Source organism: Oenanthe melanoleuca, chromosome 27 (assembly GCF_029582105.1).
Source record: "Oenanthe melanoleuca isolate GR-GAL-2019-014 chromosome 27, OMel1.0, whole genome shotgun sequence".
Classification (NCBI taxonomy): Eukaryota; Metazoa; Chordata; class Aves; order Passeriformes; family Muscicapidae; genus Oenanthe; species Oenanthe melanoleuca.
This window is the reverse complement of record NC_079360.1, coordinates 3,437,669-3,464,518: the sequence shown is the minus strand read 5'-3', so window position 1 is coordinate 3,464,518 and position 26,850 is coordinate 3,437,669. Positions and strand designations below refer to the sequence as shown.

The 26,850-nt window shown below is 61.4% G+C and overlaps 5 protein-coding genes across 10 annotated transcripts in view; 2 read left to right on the top strand and 3 right to left on the bottom strand.

The window, feature by feature from the left end:
- Window positions 1–4,097: 4,097 nt before the first annotated feature.
- On the bottom strand, window positions 4,098–7,481 carry LOC130263935 (cleavage and polyadenylation specificity factor subunit 6-like). Its single transcript, XM_056511777.1, has 4 exons — window positions 7,403–7,481; window positions 7,181–7,238; window positions 6,469–7,123; window positions 4,098–4,542 (listed from the first exon to the last, which is right to left on the bottom strand). Exons 1-4 carry the CDS (start codon window positions 7,479–7,481, stop codon window positions 4,507–4,509), a joined length of 828 nt encoding a protein of 275 aa, XP_056367752.1. The 3' UTR covers window positions 4,098–4,506.
- Window positions 6,770–8,127, top strand: EIF1 (eukaryotic translation initiation factor 1). The gene is made up of 4 exons (XM_056511900.1): window positions 6,770–7,051; window positions 7,417–7,580; window positions 7,671–7,772; window positions 7,907–8,127. The coding sequence occupies exons 1-4, from the start codon at window positions 7,021–7,023 to the stop codon at window positions 7,949–7,951; spliced, it is 342 nt and encodes a 113-aa protein (XP_056367875.1). The 5' UTR covers window positions 6,770–7,020; the 3' UTR covers window positions 7,952–8,127.
- Window positions 8,128–12,108: 3,981 nt separating this feature from the next.
- Window positions 12,109–13,160, top strand: LOC130264015 (gastrin/cholecystokinin-like peptide). Its single transcript, XM_056511902.1, has 3 exons — window positions 12,109–12,159; window positions 12,671–12,871; window positions 12,956–13,160. Exons 2-3 carry the CDS (start codon window positions 12,673–12,675, stop codon window positions 13,078–13,080), a joined length of 324 nt encoding a protein of 107 aa, XP_056367877.1. The 5' UTR covers window positions 12,109–12,159; window positions 12,671–12,672; the 3' UTR covers window positions 13,081–13,160.
- Window positions 13,161–13,307: 147 nt separating this feature from the next.
- HAP1 (huntingtin associated protein 1) lies at window positions 13,308–25,995 on the bottom strand. Its single transcript, XM_056511804.1, is given in 18 exon segments — window positions 13,308–14,330; window positions 14,923–15,025; window positions 15,461–15,679; window positions 15,765–16,081; window positions 16,244–16,411; window positions 16,490–16,557; window positions 16,633–16,770; window positions 16,866–16,940; window positions 17,017–17,150; window positions 17,246–17,324; window positions 17,460–17,568; window positions 17,812–17,912; window positions 18,013–18,129; window positions 18,223–18,299; window positions 22,414–22,476; window positions 22,479–22,607; window positions 23,059–23,290; window positions 23,517–25,995. Coding segments are annotated over 18 exon segments (2,838 nt in total). The 5' UTR covers window positions 23,802–25,995; the 3' UTR covers window positions 13,308–13,906.
- Window positions 25,987–26,850, bottom strand: part of JUP (junction plakoglobin) — a 17,443-nt gene continuing 16,579 nt past the window's right edge. For all 6 annotated transcript variants that reach the window (XM_056511826.1, XM_056511827.1, XM_056511828.1 and 3 more), the window contains exon 15: window positions 25,987–26,848. The gene's annotated coding sequence lies outside the window, so the exon portion shown is untranslated. The remainder of the gene's footprint in view (window positions 26,849–26,850) is intronic.

Here is a 26,850-nt window from a genome sequence, read left to right as displayed (position 1 = left end):
CCCGAGCTGATGTCCCCTCGAGTGTCCTCTGCCACTGCAACCTGTGCCCTTCCCGGGCCAGCCTGTCCCAGTGCCTGTCTGGGCTTTGGGAATGGGGGCACTGGGACCCCAGAGTGTGGCCATTCCCCAGTTACAACTCCCGACATGGCAAGGGAGTGCCAGGGCCAAGTGTTTTGTAAGAGGCAAATCCCTGCAGTGCCAGCATCGTGCCGGGACGGGCAGCTGGGGCTGGGCTGGCAGGGAGGGAGCGCTGGCCCGCGGCCAGTGTTTGGCCCTCGGGGCGTTGGTGTAGGCAGGGATGAGTGTGCCTGGCCGCGGGGCAGGGAAGGGGCCGGGCTGCGGCTGGAGCTGCGTGGGGATGTGCTCACACCCCGCACAGGTTTTGCCTCGTTGGTGAAATACGAGCTGGAGTGAGGCAGGTGCTGACCAAGGTGTTTGGTCTGACCTGCCCTTCTCTCTGCTCGAGTCAGCAGAATGGGGACAGCTCTGCCCTGTGCTCATCTTTTCTGCTGCTGTTACCCAAAAATCGCCTGGCCCTTACCCACAAATCAGCAAGAGGTGGATTCAGCCTGGTGCCCACCCTCTGTCACACCAGGGCAGGATCAAATGCCTGAGCTGTTTGGCAGCTCCCTTGGCTGCAGCAGAGGGGCACAGGGGCAGAGCACAGTGGGCACTGATCCTCCAGGGAGGGCAGGAGCTGCTCTTCCCATGGGCTGGGGCTGCTCCTCTCGTGGGCCTCGGAGCACCTGGACATGGAGAGCTGCTCAGAAAGACCTTGTCCCCTCTGCCCTTGCTGTGCCAGGACAGGGGACTCTGCTGGGATCCCCATTGTGCCAGGCAGCATCAGCAGCACAGGGTGGGTGTCAGGGCACCTGAGATGAGGGTCTCACTGTGCTTCCCATTTCATGCAGGTTATTCCCATTGCTGGGCACCACCCTGGCAGGAAAGGGCCCAGATGCAGCCATCCTGCGTCCAAAGACATTGCCAATGGTGATGGGCTGGCACATGCCAGGAGCTGAGCTCAGAAGGTCCTGCCTGGCACACAAGATTCCATTAAAGGTTCATCCCAGGGTCTCTCCATGGCCCAAATTCTCTCTCTGTCATGGAACAGGGAATTCTCTCTAGAACAGAGAGAACTGCCTGGCTCAGGCAGAGTGGAAGGGCAAGATGAAAGCAGGGGGCAGGACAGCTACATTGCCCTGCCCAGATGGATCAGAGAAGCATGGAATCCCAGAAGGGTTTTGGTTGGAAGAGCCCTTGAAGCTCATCTCTTGCTGTAAAAGGGTTACAGAGCAGCGTAAGGACACAGCAACAAGGCACTCTCTTACTTGGTGCAAGAAAGAGCAGTTTATTGAAGGAAGCCATGGCTTTAAATAAGACAGTTTGTGAAAAACACAATACAGGCAGTTCATTGGTCAGAGAAAGAGACACCTCTTGTCCCTGGCTTTCCCACGGGTCCAGCAGGTGTTTATCTTTTGTTGTTATTCTTTCTCTTGTGTTTACAGTAGAGAAAAGCCTCTAGCCTGAGAAAAATCCTGGCTGGAGCTAAGAAAGTTTCACGGCCTGAGAAAAGGACTCGAAACCTGAGAAAAAGCCTGGCTGAAATGTGCCTAGGCCTTCAGCAGTGTCCTCACTCATCCAGTTCCACCTTCCACTAGATGAGGGTGCTCTAAGCCCCATTCAACCTGGCCTTGAACACTTCCAGGTATGGGGCACTGAGACTGTGTGAGGGGGGCTGGAGCCGTGCAGGGCAGCAGTGGGAGGTGAGTTATGTCTCCATCTGGACCCCGTGTCCCAGTCTGCTCCTTGGCTGTGTGTGCCAGCCCAGCCGTGCTGCAGGGAGGGAGCTGTGGGAGCTGAGCCTGGTACCTTTGCCCCTTTCTGCGTCCCACGGCCCAGGTGTGACAAACTACAGCACAGCAGGACGTGCCTGGCAGGAGCAGCGTCACTGGCGTGTGCAGACAGGCTGCGTGGGGCAGCGCTGCCGTGCGGGATGATCCGCGCCTGAGTCAGCCCCGCCCTGGCTGCGCCTGCTGCCGGCAGCTCCTGATCCATCGGGACACGGAATGAAAATCCTGCCAGCTGCTCAAGCTGCCCTTGATGCCTGGTCTTCCACTGCAGAAAACCCTCTGGACCTGCCACTAGGCAGGGGCCAGCGTTTCCCGGGGCTCCCAGCGGTTCTGAGGTGTCTGGTGGAGAGCAGAGCTGCTGCCCTGGGCTGCTCCCACCCTTCCTGTCTTTGTGATCCCTGCTGCCGGGTCAGGTTCGCTCCAGGCTGATGCCAAGGTCCCAGCTGGGGGCTGGGGCTTTCGGACCCCAGTGACCCCCGCAAGGTGGAGGTTTATTCGATACATTCCCTGCAATGTGAGCACGGAGTGATGTCCACACTTGGCCACGGGAATCCCCATGGGAATGACACAAGAACTGGCCGGGGCTGCAGTGGGGGGGCACAACACCCCTTCTCTGCAGGAAACCCATGGCATCTCCAAAATCCTGGAGAACCCTCCCTGAGAGAAATCCCCAGGGACAGAGCTGAGTCGCTCCATCGCTCCTGCACAGGGGCTGGCAGGGAGCTGAGCCGGGTCCCTGCCCGCTCCCCTGCCCCAGGTCTGTTCCTGCTCCCCTGCCCAGCAGCACGGGCGGGCTCAGCCGCTGCTTGGAGCTCTCCTGGCACCTCGCGGAGAGCAGCGGTGTCACAGGAGGGAGGGACGGAGGGTGGGGGCCCTGCCGGGGGAAGCGGGAGCTGAGCAGTGCGAGGGAGGGTGAATAAATACCCTTAAACTCAATGACTGTAACACACCCGGGGCCACGTCTGTGCCTGGAGGTCGCAGGGTTGGCAGGAATCAGGATGTGCCCACGGCTTCCCTTGCTGTCCCGCAGGTGTGGGACCCTCTGGACGCATGTCACACCATGAACAGTGCCTGCAGCCCGAGCATCTGACAGCTCATCCCGACCCCATCCCTGCATCCCGACCCCATCCGACAGCTGGGACCACAGCGAGCATCCCCCAGGATCCCGCTGATCCGCAGGATCCCAGACCCCATCCGACTGTGGGTGGGCAGCGGGCAGTTCATGCAACACCCCGGGGTCTGCAAATTTGGGATGTGAATGCCAGGAATAGTTGTTTAAGGAAAGGGAACGTAGGATTTGGGAATCCCGGCAGTGCCTCTGGCCCCGTGACAGCCGGGCTCACCCTGCTGCTCTTTCCAGGAGCAGGTTAATCACCAGGGCTGACGCCTGTCAGTGCTGCCCGCACTGATTAATGGGATCAAATATCCATCAAACATCCAGCTCATCCTGAATCCCTGTCCGTGCAGTCACACAGAGGCTGCAGGAGGATGTTGGAGGAGAAAAGCTGGTTTCTAGGAATGTCCCAGCCCGCAGGGCATTGCCGGGCTGCGGGAGCAGCAGTAAAGCCGAATGCCAGGATGATTCCTTCCATTCAGGTGGGCTGGGGATGGCACCAAGACCCGCCCCCACCTCAGAGCACGGGGTGAAATGGCCTTGCAGGACCCAGGAAGGACAGAGACCTGGAGTGAGAACTGGCTGGTCACCCACCGAGAGACCCCAGGAGCCCCAGGGCCGCTGCTGCAGGACCCCCACACTGGGAGCTGCACCACGCTGGGTCTCCGGGTCTGTTCTCTGCACACACGCAGGGGTACAAAGGAGATCCCCGGGACTGGCGGGGCACCGCTGCTGGGCAGACCCTGTCCTCACCACCAGCCCGTTTCCTTGTCGCAGGGCCGCCAGTGCCACTCGCTGCTCAGGAGCACAATGGTCCCCAGGATGTGACTGCGGTGCCCTCCAGTGAGCAGTGACAGCACAGGCGGCTCTGGGCTCCCCCTGCTCCTCCTGCTGCTCCTGAACAGGCTCTGCAGCTGCCCTGCACCGGGGCTGGGCTGCACGGAGCCCCCGCACAGCCCGGGGACAGACTGGGCTGTCTGAGAGAGCTCGGAGCTGCTCCTGCAGGAGACCGGCATTGCCACCTCGTGGGGAGCCGGGAGCGGCACCTGCCCCGGCAGGACAGGTCGGGACCAGCACCCAGACACAGGCAGAGGGGAGGAGGGCTCAGCTGTGAAACCACTCACGACTGCAGGTGCCAGCTCTGAATCCTGCTCACAGCAAAAATCAGATGTTAACAGCTGATAGCTCTCAGTCCTCACCAGTGATGGGTTAAACTCTGGTGTCTGACACACACTCGACTCTTCTGGTGCTGGACCAAAGGCTCTGGGGGCCCAGTGGTGAGGAAACAACCAGGATGTGTCGTGTGGACTGTGCAAATCAGAAGTGACACTAACACTCTGGGGTATCCTGGCTCAGCAGCAGGGCCTGTCTGCCCACAGCTGACACCACACTGAAGGTACTGATGGCTCTGCTCAAGTGTTTGGTGTTGAATATGAAGAGCAGCCCTTTGGCTGCAGTGAGGACTTGGAAATGCCTCCAGCAGAAATATGGAATGCAAACCTCTAATTGCTTCTCCTGTCTGGCTACTCCACCGTGCGGCTGCTAGAGACGGCTCCTTCTCTGGGAGAGCAGGAAAATCTGAACACAGAAAGAGAGAGAAGAACCATCTGCTTGTTCATGGTGGCCATGGAGCAAATTCAAATTCTAATGAAAATTTCAGCCAGTTCTCCAGCTGATCTGTCACAAACAGAAGAGACAGATGCTTCAGAAACACCAGAGAGACACAAACACAGCAACGCAAACAATTCCCTCTGCCCGGCACAAGAGAAATCATTTGCCTTTATCTTAAATAAAACCCCCAAGAATGATGCAACATCAGACCCATCTGCCAGAGCCGCAGATGGCAGCACACCCAGCTGCCAATAACCCATCAAACCCTCAGAGATGGCTCCAAAGCAGGGCAGGAGCACCTGCCCAGGGAACTGGGGCTGCAGGGGATCCAAAGGGAGCTGAGGAGCTCCAGATTTTCCAGGATCCTCACCCAGCAGGCCCAGGCCTCCCCAGGGCGCTGCTCCTGCTCCCTGTGCAGCTCTGACCTGCTCCCAGAGGAGAGCCCATGCTCTGTGGAGATCTGTGTGGCTTTTGACCCCATTAATTGTCAGAGATTTACTGTTCTTCGTGTCTCAGGGTATTTTTAGCACCCCTAGCACGTCTCTGAGCAGATGTGATGTTCCTGTGCCAGCAGCCCCGTGCTGGCTGAGCCATGGCAGGGAGATAAACCCACCAGTTTGGGGGATTTATCCACAGCAGCACTGGGAAAACCATGGGATGTCTGTGTTTAGCAGTCTAGCACTGCAAGCCAGGCTCCAGACCCTAAAATTGGGACTCAGGAACAGGATTAAACCTGAGATCACCAGTTCCCACTGACCCTGGTTCAGGAGCCTTTGGGCTCACTGCCCTCCTGAGCTGACTCCCAAGAACTCCTTTGTGTCTCATTACAAAAGGACAGGGACTGCTCCTTCCCAAGCACCATGACTGGGGTTACTGGGATGTGCTGACCCAGCCAGGCCTTTGGGACCCTCCAGGAGCCAGGGTGAGATGGGCCAGTGCTCAGGACAGACAGCAAAAGGAACTGAGCTCACCCTGCACAGGCTGAGGTCTGCCAAGGCCTGTCAAACTGAGCTGAGGTGCAGTAAGTGCCAGGGGATCCATTTCACTCGTTTAAAGAGAAAAACCTTCCTTTCCTGTCAGATTCTGGTGACGCCTTCAGCGCTTCCCTTTGGCAGCAGAGCCCCAGGCCCACACAGAACTGTGTCCTCTGAGCATCTCCCTGCCAGCAGCCTGGGAGCAGCACCCTCCTCTCTCAGCACTGCACCCCGTGGGGACAGCCAGTGACAAACCCCAGTAACAAACCCACATCCACAGTGAGCTCTGAGTGCTCACAGGCTGCAGCTCCAGCAGGACTGGACCCAAGATCAGTCAGTGTCCAGAGAGCTGCAGTCACAGGGTGGTGACCAGGGTGGTGACCAGGGTGGTGACCAGGGTGGTGACCAGGCTGTGCCAGGCTCAGCAAGGCCACCCTGGGCCGGGCACAGCCGTGTCACCCCAGGCTGGGCGCGGGGTCGCTGCGTGTTCCTGACACCGGGAGCTGAAGCACTGGCCAGGCAGAACACCTGGAGTGCCCAGGGGAGCCCCAGGCCGCCCTGCTCAGCCCTGGCAGCGCTGGATGGATGTGATGGATGCAGAGCTGGGAATGGGCAAACTGCTCCGGGCTCTGCAGCCCTGCAGAGCGATGGTCACCACGGCGGACAGCGAGGGGCCGGCAGGAGCGGGATCAGCGCTTGGAGGGTCCCAAGGGATGCTGCAGGGGGTTAGAAGGCCCCAAGCAGATTTTGGGAAAGTGGAGGAGGCGTTTTGGGGGTTTTGGGGCTCCCGGGGAAGTCTGGGGGTCCCGTAGAGGTTTGGGGGGAACATAACAAGGGTGTTTCACAGAGGGTTAGAGGGTCCCAGAAAATCTGCGAGGGCTGGAAGGGATTTGAGCCCCCTCAGGGTTTCGGGGCGTACCGTGTTGTTTGGAGAGGAGTCCCAAGGGCACACGGAGGTGTTTGAGGGGTCCCGAGGAGTATTCTGCGGTTCATGGGGGTATTTTGTGGGTCTCGGGGAGGAGGGTGGGTGTCCCAGGGGGATTTTGGGTTTCCCGGGAGGATTTTGGGGATCTCGGGTGCGCCAGAGGAGACCCAGAGGGGGAACGGGGGGTCCCGAGGGTCCCGGGGGTCCCGGCCCGGCCGAGCCCCGCACTGCGCACGCGCCGCCCCGCGCGCTGCCGGGCCCCCCTTCCGCGCACGCGCACCACTCCCCCCGCGCCAGCCGGGGCGCGGCCGCGTTCGCCCGATGCGTCCTGACGCCCCCGCGCGCCGGCCAATCAACGCCCTCGTTCGCACTGCGTGATGACGTCACGTAGGGCTGGTATATAAGCCGTCGGCGGCAGTCCCGCCCCCCTGACAGCGCCTCGAGCCGCCGCCGCGAGAGCATCCTCCGCCCAGAGCCGCTCCCGCCGCCACAGCCGCCCCCGTCGCCGCCGCCGCCGCCTCCGCCGAGGGAAGGGAAGCGTATCGTATGTCCGCTATCCAGAACCTCCAGCCCTTCGGTGAGGCCCTTTGTGCGCTGGGGCCGGGGGAGCGCGCGGGCCCCGCCCCGGCCCCGCCCCGTGGCGCAGTTGCTATTCCGGGCCCGGTTGCGTCAGCCGCGGGGGGGGGGGGCGGGGGCGGGGCCCAACCGTGACGGGCAGGCGCGGCCGCCAATGGCGCGGGGGCAGGGGCGGGACCTGCGCGCGACTGGTGGGCGTGCGGGGGCGGGACCAGAGTGTGACGGACGGAGGGCGGTGGCCAGTGGGGCGTGTTCTGTATATGACGGGCGGGTGCATTGGCCAATGGGCAGTGTCCTGTATGTGATGGGCGGGTGCTGCGGCCAATGGGACACTGGCGGGGCGGGGCCTGACCGCGCTCCCCGCAGACCCCTTTGCGGATGCAAGTAAGGGTGATGACCTGCTCCCGGCCGGCACTGAGGACTACATCCATATAAGGATCCAGCAGCGCAACGGCAGGAAGACCCTCACTACAGTCCAGGGCATCGCGGATGACTACGATAAAAAGAAACTGGTGAAGGCCTTCAAGAAGGTGGGGCTTCGGAGCTCGGGGGTGGGGGCAGCAGCCACGCCCAGCAGGGATGTTTGTGTGGTGCTAAGGGAGTTTTTGTGTTTGTTGCAGAAATTTGCCTGCAATGGTACTGTAATTGAGCACCCCGAGTATGGAGAAGTGATTCAGTTGCAGGGTGACCAGCGCAAGAACATCTGCCAGTTCCTCGTGGAGGTAGGACCCCTTCAGCCTGCTGCTCGCTGAAATAAACTCGAGTTTGTTACATGCACACGGGTCCCTGGGTGTGGGCAGCGTTTGGATGCACAGAGGCATCACTCCATGCTGTGAATGCATTTTCTGTCTTGCAGATTGGACTGGCTAAAGACGACCAGCTGAAAGTCCACGGGTTTTAAGTGCCTGTGGGCCACTGGAGCTTTATGCAAGAAGATATCCTTACCATGAAATTCCCACCTGTCCCTTGTCATAAGTTTAAAACCAGCCGGTTTGTGTAATGTAACGATCTTGGGTCCACTGTTGAGTCTGGACTGTTGTAATTGGTGATGTAATAAACTGACACGAGCCCATGCTATCTCGTCTGGCTGTCCCTCATTTCCCAGAGGTAACGCAGGCACCATCCAGCCTGAAGCCAGAAGTTGCAGCTGTTCCCAGCTAAGCCCAGGGACTCAGCCTGTCCTGATGGCTCCCCGGTCCAGCTGTGCTTCCATCCTGGCAGAGGGGAGTCGTGTCCTGCCTGGGACACGGCGCCGTCCCCCTGGCAGTGCTGGCTCCTGGAGGCACAGGGATTTGGGGAAGCCTGGCTTGAAGGAGTGACAGAAGAGTGACCTGGAGGCCGATGGCTGCAGTTCAGGTGCCAGTGCCTGCGAGCCCTGAGGTGCCAGAGCTGCCCCATGGGTTAAACTTGTGACAAGGGCTCGATGTTGGACTAACAAGGAGCATCCCTGTAGCTGGAGCTGCAGAGCCTTGTGGCTGTGCAGTAACATGGCTTTGGTTTAATTTCTGATGTTTTATTGTAATGTATTTAAAGTTATTGAAATAAAGCCGGTTTCCAAAAGCCCGTGTGTGGTGGGTTCCATCGCTCCCAGGGGCCAGAGCATCTTCTCTTGGCAGCAGTGGTGCAGCCTCGGTGCTCAGGGCCTGAGGGATTCCCTGCCCTGGGGACTCCTTGGGGTCTGGGGGCTGCCCCCTCTCTGGCCCACTGCAGGAAGAGGAAGTTCTCTTTGCTGTCTCTGCTGCTCCTGCCGGCAGCTGAGGGAAAGCCGAGGAGTGGGTGGGTGCTGAGTCATTCCCTGCCCGGGCTCCATGACCCTCGAACTCCTGTGCTCACTGTATTCCTGTAAGTGCTGTGGGCAGGGTCAGCCCTTCTGCTTCCCGAAAGCTGCTCTGGGGAGGAGGGGGAGGCGCTGCCACTGGGTCAGGGCTGAGTGCTCTCTTTATTCTCTGAGCTGGAGCTCAACAAGCAAGAATGAAATCTCAGTAAAACGTGCTGGTTGAGGGCAGCAGTTGTTCTGGGGGCTGGCAGGTGCTTCTGGCACAAGAGCAGCGTGAAGTGCACTGAAATGCCTAAGAGTGCACAGGGAATCCCTGGGTTTCCCTCCCATTGCCCCCAGCTCATCCTGCAGGGAAGGCCTGGGTGTGCTGGGGGGCTGCTCCCACCCTGGTCACCTGCTCGTGCTGCTGGCAGGTCCCCAGAGCAGGTGCCAGCTCTTCATCCACTGCCACACTGCCCCCCATCTCTGATGTGCTGCTCAGGAGCAATGAGGTCACTGCCACTTTTCTGGGAGACTTTGCTCTTGGAAACCAAATTGCTGCAATTACACAAAGCAGCAGTGAGTGCACCAAGGAGGCAGTGACCTCCAGGCCTGCCTGTACCTCAGTGACCTCCAGCCCTGCCTGTATCTCAGTGACTTCCAGCCCTGCCTGTACCTCAGTGACCTCCAGGCCTGCCTGTCCCTCAGTGACCTCCAGCCCTTCGTGTACCTCAGAATGACCTCCAGGCCTGCCTGTATCTCAGTGACCTCCAGCCCTGCCTGTCCCTCAGTGACCTCCATCTCTGCCTGTGCCTCAGAGTGACCTCCAGCCCTGCCTGTCCCTCAGTGACCTCCATCTCTGCCTGTGCCTCAGTGACCTCCAGCCCTGCCTGTACCTCAGAGTGACCTCCAGCCCTGCCTGTGCCTCAGTGACCTCCAGGCCTGCCTGTACCTCAGTGACCTCCAGCCCTGCCTGTGCCTCAGAGTGACCTCCAGCCCTGCCTGTCCCTCAGTGACCTCCAGGCCTGCCTGTACCTCAGAGTGACCTCCAGCCCTGCCTGTCCCTCAGTGACCTCCAGCCCTGCCCATACCTCAGGGAGCAGGTGCTGGCAGACAGGTGACCAGCCCTGCACATCAAGAGCAGGTGCTGATAGTGCCAAGACCAGCATTCACAACAGGGTGTGCATTTGTGCCCACAACCTGGCAAAGCCCAATCTCTGCTCTGCTGCACCAAGAATTCCCCTGCCCCTCGTGCATCAGAGCATGTCCAGCCCAGATTTCTTCCCTCTGGACTTGCCAGGCTGCCCACAGATTTGGCCCCAGCTAGGTAGGGGCGAGGGGTGCTTGGTCCATCCTCCAGCTCAGCCTTTGCCCACCTGGAGAAGGGCCCAGCCCACGTGCCCCCAGCCTGGTAACACACCTGCGTCAGGGTGATGCCCTGGAGGGAGCAGCTGCCGTGTCCCCATCACCCTGACGGCTCATTTGGTCCAGATTGAGTCATTAAAAGGCAGAAATTGGAAAACAATTTGTTTGTTCCTCGTGCAGTGAGCTCGGTGAGCAGTCGATGCCAGGGTGTGCCGCTGCCCGCCCCCATCCAAAGCCCATTTGTTCTGGGGTGTTTGAGGAGGCAGACACGGCTCCTTGGGAGCACAGGGGACAGGGACACGTCAGCCCAGGATGTCGTTCACAGGGTTTGCTGAAGGAGGGAGACAAATGGTCTGACAAATGCACTGATGGGGGGTCAATACAGGCAGCAGGAACCGTCAATACCCAGCGGGGGTGGGTGGTGGCAAACAAGGATCTTCAGGGGGCTCTGGCAGCTGGGCCCACTCCTTCCACAGCACCCCAAAGCTCCTCGGGGTGCAGGGACAGACCCAGAGCTGCAGAATGGGTTGCTCCAGGGCCTGTGTCCTGGAGGGACCCCACACACACTCACAGACACTGCCCCCAACCCCGGGGCACAGAGCCCTTGGGAGCCCTGGCATAACTCACCTTATAAAGGAGTGCACACACCTGGGTGTCAGGGCTGGGTACATCCCTGTGTGTGTGCAGACACACAGGTGCACATGTAAGAATACACATATGTACACACACATACTTCTGTATACAGATAAATACATGTGTGTGTGTGTGTTTATACAGATATATGCTTATATATTGCTATTTATAAATGTAGATATGTATGTATACATATATATATGTACAAATGTGTACACAGATGTATGTGTACAAATATACACATATATATGTATATAAAATCCCAGAATCATTTAGGTTAGGGAAGACTGCCAAAAATCATGGAGTCCAAGATGTATATGTATATGTATATGTATATGTATATGTATATGTATATGTAGACATGTACATATAAATAGATATTTGTGTATTTATGTAAGCATTCATATGTTTGTATACATATATCTGTGCTTTTATATATATATATACATATATACATATGTACATATGTACACATATACATATATACATATATACATATATACATATATACATATATACATATATGTATCCACCCATATATGTGCATATATGGGTGGATACATATAGAGAGAGAGATGTCATGGCATTCCTTATGCATCCATCCCACTGCACACACCTCCATCATTGCATGATGTACAATTACCTCATCTAGTCATCCATATAAACACACACATGCACACGTGTGTCCATGCCTGTAGCTGTGAGTCTGTGCCCGTGTGTACATATGGATACCTGGATGTATTTACATAGATGCATAAGCTATGTTATCTATTAGAAAAGTACACATTATATATATATATATATATTTATACTGTATAAAATCTTATATTTCATACTGTATTATATATATAGATGTATTTATATATATACACACACCATTGCAGTGTATTATACTGTATGATACTGAGTAGTTGCTGTTATATAATAATACATGAGCGTGTTCAGCTGCACACAGAGCTCCACTGTCCAGTACAAATGTGCAGCCAAGGCACAGTGCCCTGGAGCTGCAGCTGGATTTGTGTTCAGGTGTGTCCACATGGAGCCAGCCATGAGCACACCTGTGTGAGTTTGTATGGAATGTGTATGGACACGTGTGCACATGTATGTGTGTGTATGGATATGGGTATGGCTGTGGGGCTGTGGCTCTCTCTGTGTGTCTGGGTGTGTCTGTGTGTCTCTGAGCGCACAGATGCCCGAGGGCCCCCCCGGGGTGGGTGGATGTGTGTGGAGCCGCCCCGGGGTGTGGCAGCCCCGGCAGTGCCTTTAAAAGCAGGACCGGGCTAGGGCGATCTTGGAGAGAGAGAGACACCCACTGAGACCCTCCTGGACACCCTGCTGAGCCTCAGAACCCACAGGTGAGTCTCACAGGGCTCTGGCACTGTCCACACTTGGAGACCAACTGGGAGAGAGAGATGGAGATAAACCTGAGGAGCAGATGGGAGGGACAAAGCAACTCAGAGACCACTAAGAGGAGCAGAGGAGATCTGGGGCCTGGCCATGGCCTGGGGATGAGAACTCAGCTCCCCAGCAGTTTGAGCTCAAGGAGGAGCTGATGATGCTCATAGCCATGTGCTTTAGTGTTCTGCATCCTTGCAAAGAGCAAGGAGTGGGACTTGATCCTTATGGATCCCTCTGCCTTGACTCTTGATTCTGGGGGAATTGGGGACCAGCCAGGAGAGAGGGATGGAGATTTGGGGAGAAGGTGGAAGGGATGGAGGGGAAGGACTTGGGACCCAAAGGGAGGGACAGAAGAGACTGTGCACTGGCCGTGGCCTGGGTGCCCAGGCTACCCTTGCAGGCTGAGCATGTCCCAGTTTGGGGGGCACAGCTCCCCCCCTTGCCCACCCCTGCTCAATCTCTCCACAGCCATGAAGGTGACTCTGTGCCTCAGCCTCATCCTCGCCCTGGCAGTGGCCACCTGCCTGTCCCGACCAGCAGCCCCAGGGGCCACGGGGGACCCCCAGCAGCACCAGCACCCCCCCAGCCTGGTCCGGAGGGACTGGCCCCAGTACCTGTCCCAGGAGCAGCAGCACCTCCTGTCCCAGTTCCTGCCCCACGTCCTCACAGGTACTGGGAGCTCAGGGTGGGCAGCCCTCAGGGGGCAGAGCCTGGCCCCTGTGCCAGCTCTGAGTGCTGCCTTTGCCCTGGCAGAGCTGAACAAGCACAAGGCCTTTGTGCACGAGGACGAGGGGATGGAGGCTCTGCACGACCACTACTACCCCGACTGGATGGACTTTGGCCGCCGCAGTGCTGAGGACGAGGCTGGTGCTGTGTAGCTGCTGGGCTGGACTGGCCACACAGAGCACTGACACACTCAGTGCATGTCCTTTCCCACAATAAAACTCTGGCACTATGACCTCTGCACTCCTGGCTGTGCTGGGGAGAGCCTGGGAGGGTGGGCAGAGGGGATTTGCCCCCAGCCCCAGAGGGACAAGCAGGGCAGAGAGCAAACTGTGCCCGGCAGCAAAAACAGAGCACAGCAGCAGACACAGCACACACAAACTGCTCTGTGAATTCACATTTATTTGCCAGGGGTTGGGGCACAGCTTGGAGGGAGGAACACAGCTGGAGGGAGCAACAGATGCACCCCCCAAAACATGCCAAACTGTGGGTGCTGCTACTATTGCTATTCAGTGGGCAGGAAAGAGTTAAACCACCATTCCCTTTAAAAGCCAGTCCAGTGCAGGTGCTGGCCAGGGGCCCAGCCCAGGGTGCAGGGGTCTCCCCCTGGCCCCAGCAGGTTGCCCCAGGACACACCTGAGCCCAGACTGAACATCACCCTTTGCTGCAGCATCTGGACAGCCCCAAACGGGCCAAGCTGCCCCTCGCTCCGCAGACAGGCTCAGCAGAAGCAGGAACAGTTTTTATTGCCAGAAACTGGCTCTTGTGAAGGGTCCATACTCCCCAGCAGGGACAGGGTCAGCCAGCACCCCCTGTACCCCCCATACATGGGGAGCAGTGCTGGCTTCTGTCCTTGCAGCCAGGGCAAAGCCCCCATGCTGGTGCCAGGAGCGCTGAAGGACCTGGGGCAGCACCAGGAGCTGAGGCTGAAGCTTGTCCTGTCTCTGTTTCCCCATGGGTGGGTGAGGAAGAGGATGTGTCTCACCCTGAGCCTGGGGGCTCTGCAGCAGTGTCACTTCTGGGTGCCCCAGGCCCCTCTAGGCCGTGGCTGGGCACAGGACTTCTCCCCTCTGGCCACCACCTGGTCCAGCCCCAGGCGCTGCAGCTTCTCCACCAGGTTCCAGCTGAAGATGCTGCTCCTGGCTGGGGGCCCACCCTGACTGGGCACAGGGTGGGGCTGTGGCTCAGAGTGCTGAGGGTCTGCGAGAGGAGGGAGGGGGCCCACCGTGCTCCAGTCCCTGGTGCCAAGTGGGAATTTCGCCCCAGGAAGAGCCCAGAGAGTCCCGTGGGTGTGTCCGGGGGTCCAGGGCCAAGTGCCAGTGTGGGGGGAGTCTGTTCTGGTGAGGGGCTGCTGAGGCTCAGCCCCTCAAAGGGCCCACAAGAAGGCACGACGGCATGATAGAGACTGGAGGGGAAGAGAGAGCAGAAGTGGGGGTCAGCTGGGGGGCTGCAAACTGCTCAAGTACCCCGAAGTTCACAGAGGAGTGCTGTGGGCTGCTCAGCAGTCAGGAGAGATTGGGACACAGTCAGTGTTCCACAAGCAATTTCCAGACACCAGGGTTTTTTCTAACCGTGAACTCCAGCTCACACCAACCCCCAACGAGCCTTGGGAGGGCTCATTAGGGCTAATCACCGGTGCTCATTAGTGAAGGGACAGCCCAGCACCCGGCTGGGAAAAGTTCCTGGCTGCTGCCCGAGTGTGGAGGGAGGAAAGCTGTGTCGGTTCCCCAGAGTGCCAGGAGCACTCGCTGCTCCGTGCCCGGGGTGCTGCTGCCCTGGGCGAGCCCACCCGAGGAAAGCTCTCCATCCATCAGGGTGCCGCAGTGCAGAGGAGGGGGAGCAGGGCACACAGACACCCCAACAGCCAGATTTGGGGATATTTCTATGCTGGCATCAGAGCATCAGGCATGGGGGGAGGAGGAGAGAGCTCGGGGGGGGGGCACAGCGGGGCCGGGGCCGGTGCAGGCAGCGCGGGTGGCGGGGGCCACGCGCCTTACCTGGATGTCACCGTGGTGATCGCAGTGGTGGGGTGGAGGATGTGGCAGGTGGTGATGGTGAAGGTAGACGGGGTCTGGGGAAGGTTGTTAACAGAGAGGAACACTGGAAGGGACAGGAGACAAGGGGTCAATGGGGAGGGGGGCAGGACAGGCGGAGGGCGGGCGGGACGGCCAAATCTGGGCTGGGAGCTCCAAGCACGGAGCGCAGCTCCAGCAGTGTCTGTGTCTGGTGCCTGTCAGAGGGGGCAGCCAGCGCAGGTGGGACAAGGAGATGCCGCCTGTCCCAGACCGGCCCCCGCCAGGCAGCCGGGGCGCAGCCGGGGCTCGCCAGGGTGATGGCGAGGGCTCGTCCCGCCGGGGCCGCTGCCCGGGAATGGCCCTGGAGCAGCTGCAGGCGGAGCATCCCCGTGGGGACAGGCGGGTAGCGAGGACAGGCTGCTGCGAGAGGGGAGAGCACTGGGGGAGGCGAGGGACAGCCTAGATAGGACAGGGGCATCCCGGGAGCTGCATCCCCTCCGTGCCCAAACCCCGCGCTCACCCCTGGGGCGCTCCTTGGCTTTGGCGGGTGTAGAGGTAGGGAGCAGCTGGAAGGAGCTGGCGTCCACATCATCCTCCTCCAGGTCATTGAGGCTGTACACCTCCTCCAGGTCTACGTCCAGCTGCTTGAAGTCTTTGGTGAGCACCCCGGGACGGGGCACCAGGATCCCGCCCAGGTTGGGCTGTGCCAGCTGCTGCCAGTGGTGGAGTGTCACAGAGCCTGGGGGGACACAGCGAGGGGAGCTCAGGTGGGGGTGTTGGACCCTCAGAGCCCCTGCAGCTCTGCACCCCGTCTGCCCCCTCACCTTCCAGCGGCTTCACGATCTGCAGTTTGTCGGGTAAGTAGGTGAGGGAGCCGAGGGAGAAGCTGGAGGCAGCAGTGATCTCCGAGCCCGCCGAGTAGCTGGTCCCAGTGGAGACGGTGCTGCCCTCGGGGGTGAGGAAGCCGCTGGAGCCCGCCCCGTCTCTCAGCCGCCAGAGCTTGCGTTCCCGCTCGGCCTCGAAGAAGGAGCGCTCCTCCGAGACGTGGCTCTGCTGCCGCACCGACAGCCGCTGCACCGCCGCCTCCAGGTCCCGCCGGCCCGGGGCTGCCCGCGACTCCTCGCTGGCCCCCTCGGCTCTCCTGCACAGCGTCAGGGTGCCCGGGGCTGCAGTCCTGCGCTGCACCTCAGCCGGACCCTGCCCTCCCTGTCCCTGTGCCTAGCAGCTCACCAGCACACCCCAGCTCCTGGGCAGGAGCAGCCGCCTCCCGCCCGGCCCCGTTCCCCGCCACCCCAGCACTCACTGGGCATCCCCCGAGCCGGAGCAGCTGGTGTGCGGGGTGCTGGCCCCCCCAGAGTGGGCAGCAGACAATTGCTTGGAGCCTGGAACGTGGTGGGGAGACTCGGAACAAGACTTGGCTTTGGCTGCCTGCTTCACGGCCTTCACCGTCTCGAAGACGCGCTGGTAGCTCCTGCGGGCAGGAAGCAGGTGCGGCTGAGCCGGACCCCCGTCCCACGGCACAGCACGAACCACCGATAACCGCACTCACTTGTAGTCCGAGGAGGAGCTGTCCGTCCTCTTCCTCATCATCCCCTTGATCTCAGCCGCCAGCGAGTCCTGGGGAGCAGGTCCGCAGTGTGAGTAGAGGGGAGAGCCGGGACCCCCACGCTGGCGCCCGGGCCCCGCGCTCACCACGGGCAGCAGGCTGGCCGCGCTGTAGCGGCTCACGGTGCTGTTGGGCAGGCTGCGGCTCCGCAGGCTCTTCACCTCCTCCTGCGCCTCCTGCAGCATCCCGCCGCACTCCGCGTACTTCTCCTGCAGGTCCCGCAGCTGCGAGAACACGGGCACAGCTCGAGCACGGCCCCGGGGGCAGCGGGGCGGGATCCCCCACCAGCCCGGGCACCCACGGCTTCCCCCGGGCTCACTTCCATCCGGAGCTGCTGCTTCGCCTCCTTCTCGGCGGCCAGGTGCTGCTGCAGCTCCTCCACCTCGGAGCAGTACTGCGGGGGCAGGAGCGGCCAGGTCAGGGCGCTGTGCCCGCCTCCCCCTCCCCCCGGCACGGGCAGGGACCCTCACCGTGCGACACTTCTGCTGCAGGTCCGCGACCTGCGCCAGCAGCTGGGTGATCTCCTCCTGCTTCTGTGCCATGTCCTCTGCCCTGTGATCCAGCTCCTCCTCCAGGAGGTGAACGACTTGCTGGCTCGCTTCGGCTGCGGGAGGGCCGGGGTTGGTCACCACTGGGGAATGGCCCCAGCCTCAGCCCACCCAGCCAGGCAGCACCTGCAGACCCCCGGGCCCTACATACAGAACGGATCCACACAGTCGAACATCAGCTGCTCCTCATGGTCCTCGTTCTGATGGGTCTCAGCGTTGATGTTGTCGGCCTGGGGGAGAGGGTTGGAGGGGCTGAGCATGACAGGTATGACCTCCTGTCTCCCTGAGGGGGCAGCTCGGGTCCCCCCATAGAGAGCAAGGCAGAGGAGGGCACTGAGGGGCATCCACCAGCTGGCTCTGCTCACCTCCGAACGGAGCTTCTGGTTCTCCTCCTCCAGGCACTTGAGTTTCTGCTGCAAGGTGTCGTACTGGAAGTACTGCTGCAAGGACAGCGAGGACTCGTGCCTGCACAGCCTGGGGACAGCAGGGATGGCCTGAGCACCTGCAGTGCAGGCAGCATGGGGCTGCCCACAGACCCCTGCCCACTCCCACAGCTCCCAGGCATCTGCAGCGACCCAGCTCTGTGGGGTTGGACCCACGCCACCAAGGAAGGGAAGGGAGTGTGGCCAGTGCTACCCTAGGGATGGTGATAGCTCCTGGAACTGCTCCCAGAGCAGTTCTGCCCCAGGAGAGAGGCAGGACAGGGACTCCACTCACGGTGTGGAGGGGGTGGTGGTGGGCTCGCTCTCCTCCGTGGTGCTGGTGAAGAAGTGGAGAAGCTCATCCCGCATGGAGACCTCATGGCGCAGCTGCGCGATCTGGAGACACAAAGCGCTTCAGGACAGGCCCAGGTGACCACAGCTGCCCTCAGAGGGACACACAGGGCCAAGGCCCAGACCTGTGCCCAGGAGCTGTTACCTCCTCTTTGGCCAATTCCAGCTGCTCCTCCAGGAGCTCATTGCGCTCAGTCAGGCTCCGGTTCTGCTTCAACAGGGACTGCCCAATGCGTGCTGCTAGCTCCAGGTCCCGCTCTTTCTGCAAGGGGCAGCCCTGCCTCAGCTGGGACTCATCCCCTCCCGTGTCCCCAGGGTCCCACCAGCCCTCATACAGGTGGGATCTCCAACATACCTCATCCAGCAGGTTGGTGACAGCGTCAATATCGTGGTAGGTCTTCGTGATCCTGACCACCCGCTCAGCACACAGGACTGGGGGAGAGGGCCAGAAGGTGAGCCCCCCACACTGTGAGAGCACTGACCCCCCCAAGGCTGCCCAGGCTGGTCGCCAAAAAGGGTCCTTTGTCTGCTGGGGGGCACCTCATGCAGTGCCAGGCAGGGATCCCCACAGCTGTGGCAGCATCATGGGAAACAGGGGACTCACACCTCACTCCCAACCCTGCCTGCACCTTGGGGTGGCAAGAAAAATGCTGGGCCCCTTCACTGACTCCACGACCTCAGTGCCAGCCCCACTGCAGGACTCACAGACAGAAAGGGGGGACGGGGAAGGGCAGCAGAGACAGGATCGAAGGTGACATCTCCAGCAGAAAACAGGCTGGAGCTCCAGTATAAATAGCTGTGGGTGGCACCATGCCGAGCCGGGCTCACAGGCGGCGTCCCCTTCAATCTGTCCCCAGCCCCCTCCTCCAGATCCCCCCCTGCCCTAGTTTCTCTCTGGGGGAGGGGACGCCGCAGCCCGCACCCACCCGGTGCCCCTGCAGCTGCACAGCACAACAACAGCAGCGGCAGCTGCGGGCAGGAGCTGCGGGAACGGGCAGCTGCCCACCACCGCCGCGCCAGGCCCCAGCCGCAGCTCTGCCTCCCCGCGCTGCTCTCTGCTCTCCGGCAGGGAGAGGAGGTGCAGCTCGGTGCCCCCGGTGCGGCCGCTGCCGGGCGCGCACCCAGCGGGCGGCGCTGGAGCCGTGCGCTCGGAGGGAGCCGCGAGCAGGCGCAAACCCCGAGCCCTGCCCGCACCCAGACCCTGCTTCCAGCCCGGGACCCGCCCGTACCCCGCTCCCTGCCCGCAGCACGCAGCGCTCCCGGTGCCCTTGCTGATGCTCTGCTGCCCCGAGGGTTTGTGCCTCAGTTTCCCCTGGCAGAGCAGCGCTGGCTGCGCTCAGGGCCCCCACCCGCGTCCCCAGTCACAGCCACCCCCCAGTGGTGCAGACGAAGTGGGTTAACGGGGAAGCTCAGCCACACAAATCCCATTAGGCCTCCCCAGCTGGGGTTGTGTAATGGCGAGTGTGTTGTCATGGCAATGCCCCCACTCGCCACCCGGGTCCCGTCCAGTCCTCAGTGCCCCCGGTGCTGCCGCACGCCCCGGAGGGCACGTACCCCAAACACGTCCACGGGAAGAAGGGCCAGCCCCAGCCCCAGCCTCACCCCGCTCTCCGCACCCCGACAGGACCCGCTCCCCGCGGGGGTCCCCAACTGCACCTCGTCAGGCCCTTGAGTCATTAATTGGAAATAATTAGAGCATGAGCATCGCTACGGTTGGAGCGAGCGGCTGGCCCTGAGAGACGGGGGCTGCAGCTCTGGCAAACACGTAAACATCCATCTGCGGGCCCGGTGCGGGGGTGCGGGAGGGGAGGACCCCATTCCCAGGGCAGGACGGACGCCCTTCCTTCCCCACGGGCACACGCAGACCTGGCAGGGCCCCTCTCCCCCCACTGCCGGCTGGGGAAAGTTCTCCTTAGGGTCGGGGTGACCCTGGGAGTCCCCAAGGGACCGGGGGGAGGAAAACCCGAGCCAGAGAGCGGCGAGAGAGACGGGGATTGAGGGAACGCACGGGTGGGGAGCAGACGGCACCTCCCGAGGGAAGACCCCGGCCCTGACCGCTCCGGACCGACCCCGGCCCCCGCCGCTCCAGAACAACCTTGGGGGAAGCCCAGCGCTGCTGCAGCCACATCCACATCCACATTCCCTTCCCCATCCCCACCCCCGGGGAGGGACCACCCGGGCCCCCCTCACCTTCCTCCAGCTCCCGGGCGATGGGGTCCGCGCCGCCGCCGCGCTCCGCGTTCCCGTTCAACTCATCGTAGGCTGCGGGGCTGCTCCAGATCTCCATCGTGCCGAGCCCACCGCAGCCGCTGCGCCCACCCAGCCGTGCCCAGCCCAGCCCAGCCCCGCCGCGCTGAGCGGAGCCGCTGCGGCCGCTCCCGCCCCTATTTATAGGATCGCCCCATCCCCGCGCACCTGCCCGGCGCATCCCCCGGCGGCGGGGCCGGGATGGGGCCGGGGCGGGGCCGGACGGAGCAGAACGGGGGCGATGCGGGGTCGGGGGGTGCCAGAGGCTGCCCGGGGGTGCCCATTCCCCCCGTTTTCCCGGACGTCCTCGGGGACACGATAGCCGTCAGGCATTCTAGGAGCGGGCTCCTTGTTGGGGAATGCAGCAGGACAATCCTGCTCAGCCCTGGGGGCAGTGTCCCACCTCTTGTCCCAACTCATAGCCTGGCACACAGGCCCCCACGGGTAGTGATGACTGCTGAGGGGACACTGGGGTCCCTGAGCAGCAACTCAGCAGTGTTGATGCTGTGGGTCATGCACAGAAAGCAGCTTCTGCCCCTTGGAAAAGACAGGAAGAGATTTTGGGCCCTTCACACAAAGCCATGACCGTGCAGGGCTGGAGTCACCTTGAGGGTCAGGGTATATTTTTCTGACACCCCAGGGCTGGACCCTCCATCATCACCCACATCACCTTGCACCTTCAGTGCCCACTGCAGTGCTGGGACCTGCCAGGTCCCTGATCAGGAAAAGGGCTTTTCCATCCCATTCCAACCTCCCCATTCACCACCCCTGGCTGCAAGCATGGGCTCCTTCATGCCCCACCCAGGATGCCCCACACTCCCTGGCTGACCCTCTCACCCCCACAACCACACTGGTGCAGAAGCAGCGCAGAAGCAGGAAAACTGAATAAATCATGGCATGCTGAATTATGGAGGAGCTGGCAGGCACGTAGCACAGGCCGCATGGGTGTGATGCTGGTAATGCCAGCGTGCTCTGTCCTCTTCACCTGCCCCAATGCCCTTCCTTGTTGGCACCCAAATAATCAATGGATGGATGCAGATGAAGCTGCCCCTCAGCATCACACACCTTTGCCTGCTTGACTCCTACCCACTGGCATCCCAACTACATCCTGCCCTAACCACCAGTCCCCTCTGGAGTGAGGACTGGAGCAGGTGCCCTCAGTCCCAGCCTTTCCCTAATCCTGGTGTTTCCCTTGGTAAGGTCTGGGACACGGCCAGCACCACCAGCTGGGCACCCACCCTCCAGGGACCCTGAGGACTCCAACACACATCTCAGCATGGACAGGCAGGAGCTTCTTCTTCCTAATCCCCTGCCCCAGGATTTGCTCCTCTGGGCAGGTTCCCTGTGCCTGCTCAAGCAGATTACAGGGGGCTATTTCTGACGGCAGCTTAAAGGTTTGAGTGAAGGAATGACGCCATGGGCCCCCTCTGCACCACCAGCACATGCCAGAGGCACTGGAGGCCTGGGAATCTGTGACCTGCAGGAGCCAGGGACTGGGAACCACTGGCCCCATGGAGCAGGGCTGGGGTGCTGGGATCCTGTGGTGCTGCATGCTCCCTGCCCCATGGCACAGACAGGGTTTGAGGCTCAATCCCTTGTACTGTCACTGCAGGGAGCAGTGCTGATGAACACAGAAGGGGAAGGCTACAAGCACAGGCAAGGCATGGTGAGGATTTACCCCCAGCCCAGCCTGCAGTGAGCAGGTGGGAGGAGGCCTCAGCCCCATCTGTCTCCCACTGCCCCACATCCATCCCCCAGCCCCTTGCTCTAATCCTGTCCCAGGCACACGCAGGCCAGAGGCAGAAACAAAGCAGAGTTAATCCGTCTGTGCCCCCCGCTGAACCCCGACCTCGTGCCAGGAACAGACCACGCCACAATGCCATGGGCATTGCCCCTGCCTGGCCATGGGGCTGCAGGGACCTTCCCCTGGGATCCCCACAGCTCCGGGGGCTTCACTGGCAGCAGGGGCCCTGAGCCTTGCTCTGGGCTGTCACGTTTGGGGGAGCAGCAGCCCTGGGATTCACTGGCACACCTTCTGCCAGCCCCACCAGTGTCCCACCCGTGAGCCACAGCACAGCCCAGGGGAGCAGAGACATGCAGGGGGTCCCAGGAAATGATGGGGGCTCTCTCCCAGTATCGGCTTGGCTCAGAAGAAGCTGCTCCCAGAATTAGCCTGGGATGTTCTGGGTGAGGAAATCCTGCCCGTCAATCCCATTAGCAGTGATTAACTCCCAGGCTGTCCTCACCGCCGCCACCCCGCGCAGACACTGGGCGTGCACCCACCACGCTCACAACTCACGGAAATACTGCAGGGTCTCCTCTATCTGCTGGGGGGTCAGGGGGGCTACGGGCTGCAGGGGGCCGGGGGGGGGGCTCGCAGCCAGTCGCCGTGGTCATAGCCGAACACGGTGTCAGCCCGCAGCGTGTAGCGGGGCAGCTGCTCGCCCAGCAGGCTGATGAGCTCCACCTCGGGCACGTTCTCGGTGCACAGCTCTGGGGGCAGACGGACACGCTGTCAGCGCGGGGTGGGGGGTATATGAGGGGAGTGGGCTCCAGGAGTACGTCCTGCACCCCTCAGCCCATTCTGTCCCCTAGGGGTTTGGGGCTGGTGCCACCAGCTGGATCTGTCCCCAGAGCCACTAGTGCAGGGATGGGCGGTCCCCTGCAGGGTGGCACCCAGGGACCCTTCCCCAGCTCTGTCCTGTCCCCTCACGGTCCCGCTGTCTGCGAGCAGGGTCCTGCTGCCATCTCCTGGCCACGCTCTGCCCGGCCGAGCGGCGCTGGGGACAGCGGGCGTGGGATGCCGAGGGGGGTGGAGGATGCCGGGACAACGGCTCATCTCCGGCCACAGAATGGGGACAGGACGAGGGAACAGCCCAAAGTAGACCCAGGCCCTCACCCCAGCTCCCCCAGGGCACCCGCTGGCACCCTCAGCTCTACCCACCCGTGATGGTGGCGGCATCGCGGTGTGTGTCCCTGTGTGACCGGTGGGATTCTGGGCTGGTGTGGGGCCAGGCAGTGACAGGCGAGCCCGGGCTGGGCTCAGGGGTCTCTCGTGGGACAGGGGTGTCCAGTTTGGCTGGCGTTACGTGGGGCACTGGCTGCCATGGGAAGAGGCACCGTCTGCCCTGGCTCTCTGGAGCGGCGCTGGCGGGCACCAGTCCCTTCTCCGGCCCCTGCCTGGGGGGAAGGAGCTCAGGTGATGCTCTAGGGATCAGGGACACATCCTGAACCCCCATATCCCCCAGCATCCTGGGGGCAACCTCTGCCAGTCCTGGGGCCGGACGGCACAGCCAGGGCTCGGGTGTCCCTGCTCCCTGCACAGGAGAGCTGTGGGAACAGATTCCAGCGCAGCTCCACCCTTGAATATGGGGCAGAGGCAGAGGCGAGGGGTCAGCGTACCTGCTCTGCGGTGGCTGCTATGTGACGCGGGGGGCTCAGCACCAAAGCAGCGCCAGGGCCGGACAGGACTGGGCCGAACCGGACCGGACAGGATCCTGCCCCCCACGGGGTCCCTGCTGGGTCGCTGCCTCTGGAGCGAACAGGGAAGGAGCTGTCAATCCCCGGCAGCGGGCAGACACGGCAGCGGTGCCAGGGAGAGCCCCGGGGAGCTCCACCTCGAAGAGCAAAGTCCGTCTGCGATCCTCCACCCTGCCGGCACCAGGATGCAGAGCAGGGACCGGCCATGCCGAGCAGGGCAGGGCAAAGCTGGGCAGCATCTGCCCCATCCCAACCATAAACACATCATGAGACAGGCCATAAACCCAGCATATCCCTTCTCTCTGGCCACCTCCAAAGGTTCTGGCTCGGGCTGCAGCCACCGCTGGCATTGCTGCCCCTCTGCTCATGTCCACCCCTGGTGCCACCTCCACAGTTGTGGGGCTGTGGGGCTGTGGCACCTCGTTCCCTGCTGCAGATTCATGCCAGGGCATTGCTTCCCTCTCTCCTGGCATGTGCTCAGGGTCGCTGCCACATGCACAGCACCCAGACCAGCCCACCCTGCTCCCCCCGCCTTACAGGGATGGCACGAAGCAACATGCAGACCCCAAAGCAGACCCTCAGCCTTCCCCAGCCCTGTGCCACTGGGACCACCAGACCTCGGGGTCCAATCCTGCACCGTACCGCCCAGAAAACAGCACCCTAAGGCCTCAGAGCCTCTGCTGACCAGGGAAGGACCGGGACCCACCGTGCGGAGGTGCCGCGCTGCCGCTGCTCCGGGAGGGAGCCCTGCCGGTGAGTCAGCTCAGCCGGGGCTTGCCAGGGCCCTGCGCCTGCTTTTGGCCCAGCTCCTGCACGTACATTCATTTTCCCCGGGGGAGCCTTGTTCAGACACGTGCCGAGCAGCTCCCATCGCCCGCTGCCTCCATTGACCCCGGACCCCAGTGCCCCCCTCCAGCCCCGGGACCTGCCCCACGGAGCTGGGCGGGAGCAGCACGGTGGTCCCGGGCACCGGTGGGACACGGGCCAGGAGGAGCAAGGTCTGGCAGCCCCAAGTACCTGTGCAGACTCGCGCCTGCTGCTCCCTGCCCTGCCCGAACCTCCTGCCCGGGCACCTCCCGAGGAGCGGCCGAGCGCCGTGAGAAGGAGAGAGATGAGGAAAATTCTCCCGGGGCTGTGACAACCCCAGAGGAACGGAGGGGACAGGCTGGGCACGGCCCGGGGCTCGCCCGCGGGAGCTGCCCGGGATTTGCGGTGCCCGAAAGCAGCCTGGGGGACGCGGGACGGTGAGAGCCGGAGGCAGAGCGCACAGGGGACAGCGGCCCGGAGCTGGGGTGGGAGCCAAGGCTCGGAGCACCCGGGAGTGCGGAGGTGCCGGGTTCGGGTGCAGCAGGCGGTGCTGGGGCGGGACATCCGCACACGCTGGGCGCTGCTCCCGGACATCGCTCCCGGCCCCGCCGACAGCGAGAGCCGCTGCCCGGCAGGTGCGGAGCGCAGCCCAGGACTCCGGGACCCGCAGTCCGTCCCGCCGCTCCTGGAGCCCACCCGGGGATGCCGCTCCCTGGGGACCCCACAAACACCTCCGGTTGCTCTGGTCCAAGTCCTCTGGCTCCACTTTCCCCCCAAAATCCTGGCCATGCCCCCTGGCAGCTCTGCTGCAGTGGGACTCGGGTTCTCAGGACGTGCATTCCTGCCCCAACATGTGCGGGGGGCGCATTCCTGCCCACGGCTCCAGGACCTGACACTTCCTAGGACAGATGTTCTAGGATATCTCTGCCCGTGCTCGCACTTTGGGGACAGATTTGACAGCAGGAACATCACTGCAACCCGCAGCAGGGCTGACTGGGAGCCACAAGGTGAGGTCCAGGCTCGGCACAGCCAAACCCCATCCCAGGCACACAGGGCTGGAGCCAAGGCCTGTCACCGGCTGTCTCCTGCTCTGGCAGCAGCTGCAGCAGGCTGAGGGCTATCTGGCCCCCAGCCTCACCCCATGAGGCAGCCCAGCCCCGCTGCCCTCGGGAAGTGCACCGGGTTCTGCTGGGGCTGCCCGGAAAGCAGCTGCTGTTTTGCTCGTTGCTGTGCTGGCAGGGGCTGTGGCAGGAAGCAGATCCATTTCCCTGAGAACTGGGGTTGGCTGCAGCCACGGCGCTGAGCTCAGGCAGGATGTTCCCCCCAGTCCTGCTTCCCAGACCAGCTCCTGCTGCTTTGTCCCCGTTTGCTCCTGTCCCGAGCACGGCACATGAACCTTGGTATCCAGCCACGCTCTGTGGCAGCCTGGGCCCACATCCAGGCAAAGCAGGTGCCAAGTATGGGAATGAGTCCCCCAGGATCCCTCTGCCCCATGGAGGGACTTGCCAGGGGCTCACAGAGGGCGATGGCTGTGCCTTCCCCTGGCTGCCCCGAGGGACCGTCCCCAGCCGACAGAAGAACAGGCTCAGGGCAGCACGGGGTTGCAGGGGTTATTTTATTCTTTGCTTTGGTCTATACAAAAACAACTTACAGAAATAATAAAATCTTCCATTCCTGACCCACACTCCAGTAACTGTCCATCCCTTTCCAGTCGGAGTGTTAAACCACCATCAGATCTAAAGCCTCTTTTAAAAAATGTGTTAGATAAGGGAGGAGGGGACGGAAACACACCACTCACCAAAGAGAAGGGAAACGGGTTAAAATGTGCAACAGAGATCGGTACAAGGACACAGTTCCTAATGCTGGAGTCACTCCTCTATGGGGACTGGCAGGACAGGGACACGAAGTCAGCTCCCAGCGGCTGATGGGAAAGAATTAAACCTCAGACACCCCGAAGGTCCTGGGACACGGACCCTTTGCTTTCAGCAAACTCTGGATTGGCCTGATTCTGTTGGAGTTCGCAGGAAGCAAAGGGTTTTTCCATGTCAGATTCCTCTCCTAGAACACTAACACGCAGAACAAATCGTGGGGAAGTTAGAAAGCACAAACTTAAAGACGGCAAAAGCCGTTGGCACCATATTAAAAATAAAAAAGAAATATATATTCATAGAAAAGACTATTTTGCCAATGATAGATCACTAACGGTGCAAGGTTTGTGTTTTAAAGCTTCAGAAACAGTATCTTGGATGCTGGATGTGGCAGTAGGTGCTCGAAGCAGTCCCAGGAGGAAGGACCTTCTCCACAGACCCACAGCGAAGAAAACAAATCGAAAAATAAAACCTCTCGTGGGAATGGAAAAGTTTTGTCTTCTCAGGCACTTCTGTCTCCCAAGTCCTTCTCGCGAATGCTCAGCTCTGGGGCCACCCTCTTCTGCATGGAGAGAACACCT

Bases quoted from the DNA above. Each gene is read 5' to 3' on its own strand.
- EIF1 (XM_056511900.1), top strand. From the start codon at position 7,021: ATGTCCGCTATCCAGAACCTCCAGCCCTTCG. The intron at 7,052-7,416 runs GTGAGGCCCTTT...CGCTCCCCGCAG, and splicing joins CCAGAACCTCCAGCCCTTCG to ACCCCTTTGCGGATGCAAGT. The intron at 7,773-7,906 runs GTAGGACCCCTT...TCTGTCTTGCAG, and splicing joins TCTGCCAGTTCCTCGTGGAG to ATTGGACTGGCTAAAGACGA.
- LOC130263935 (XM_056511777.1), bottom strand. From the start codon at position 7,481: ATGGATGTAGTCCTCAGTGCCGGCCGGGAGCAGGTCATCACCCTTACT. The intron at 7,124-7,180 runs GTTGGGCCCCGC...GGCCCGGAATAG, and splicing joins GGCCGCGCCTGCCCGTCACG to CAACTGCGCCACGGGGCGGG. The intron at 4,543-6,468 runs GTACGCCCCGAA...TTCTGTGTTCAG, and splicing joins ACTCCTCTCCAAACAACACG to ATTTTCCTGCTCTCCCAGAG.
- LOC130264015 (XM_056511902.1), top strand. From the start codon at position 12,673: ATGAAGGTGACTCTGTGCCTCAGCCTCATCCTCGCCCTGGCAGTGGCC. The intron at 12,872-12,955 runs GTACTGGGAGCT...TTGCCCTGGCAG, and splicing joins CCTGCCCCACGTCCTCACAG to AGCTGAACAAGCACAAGGCC.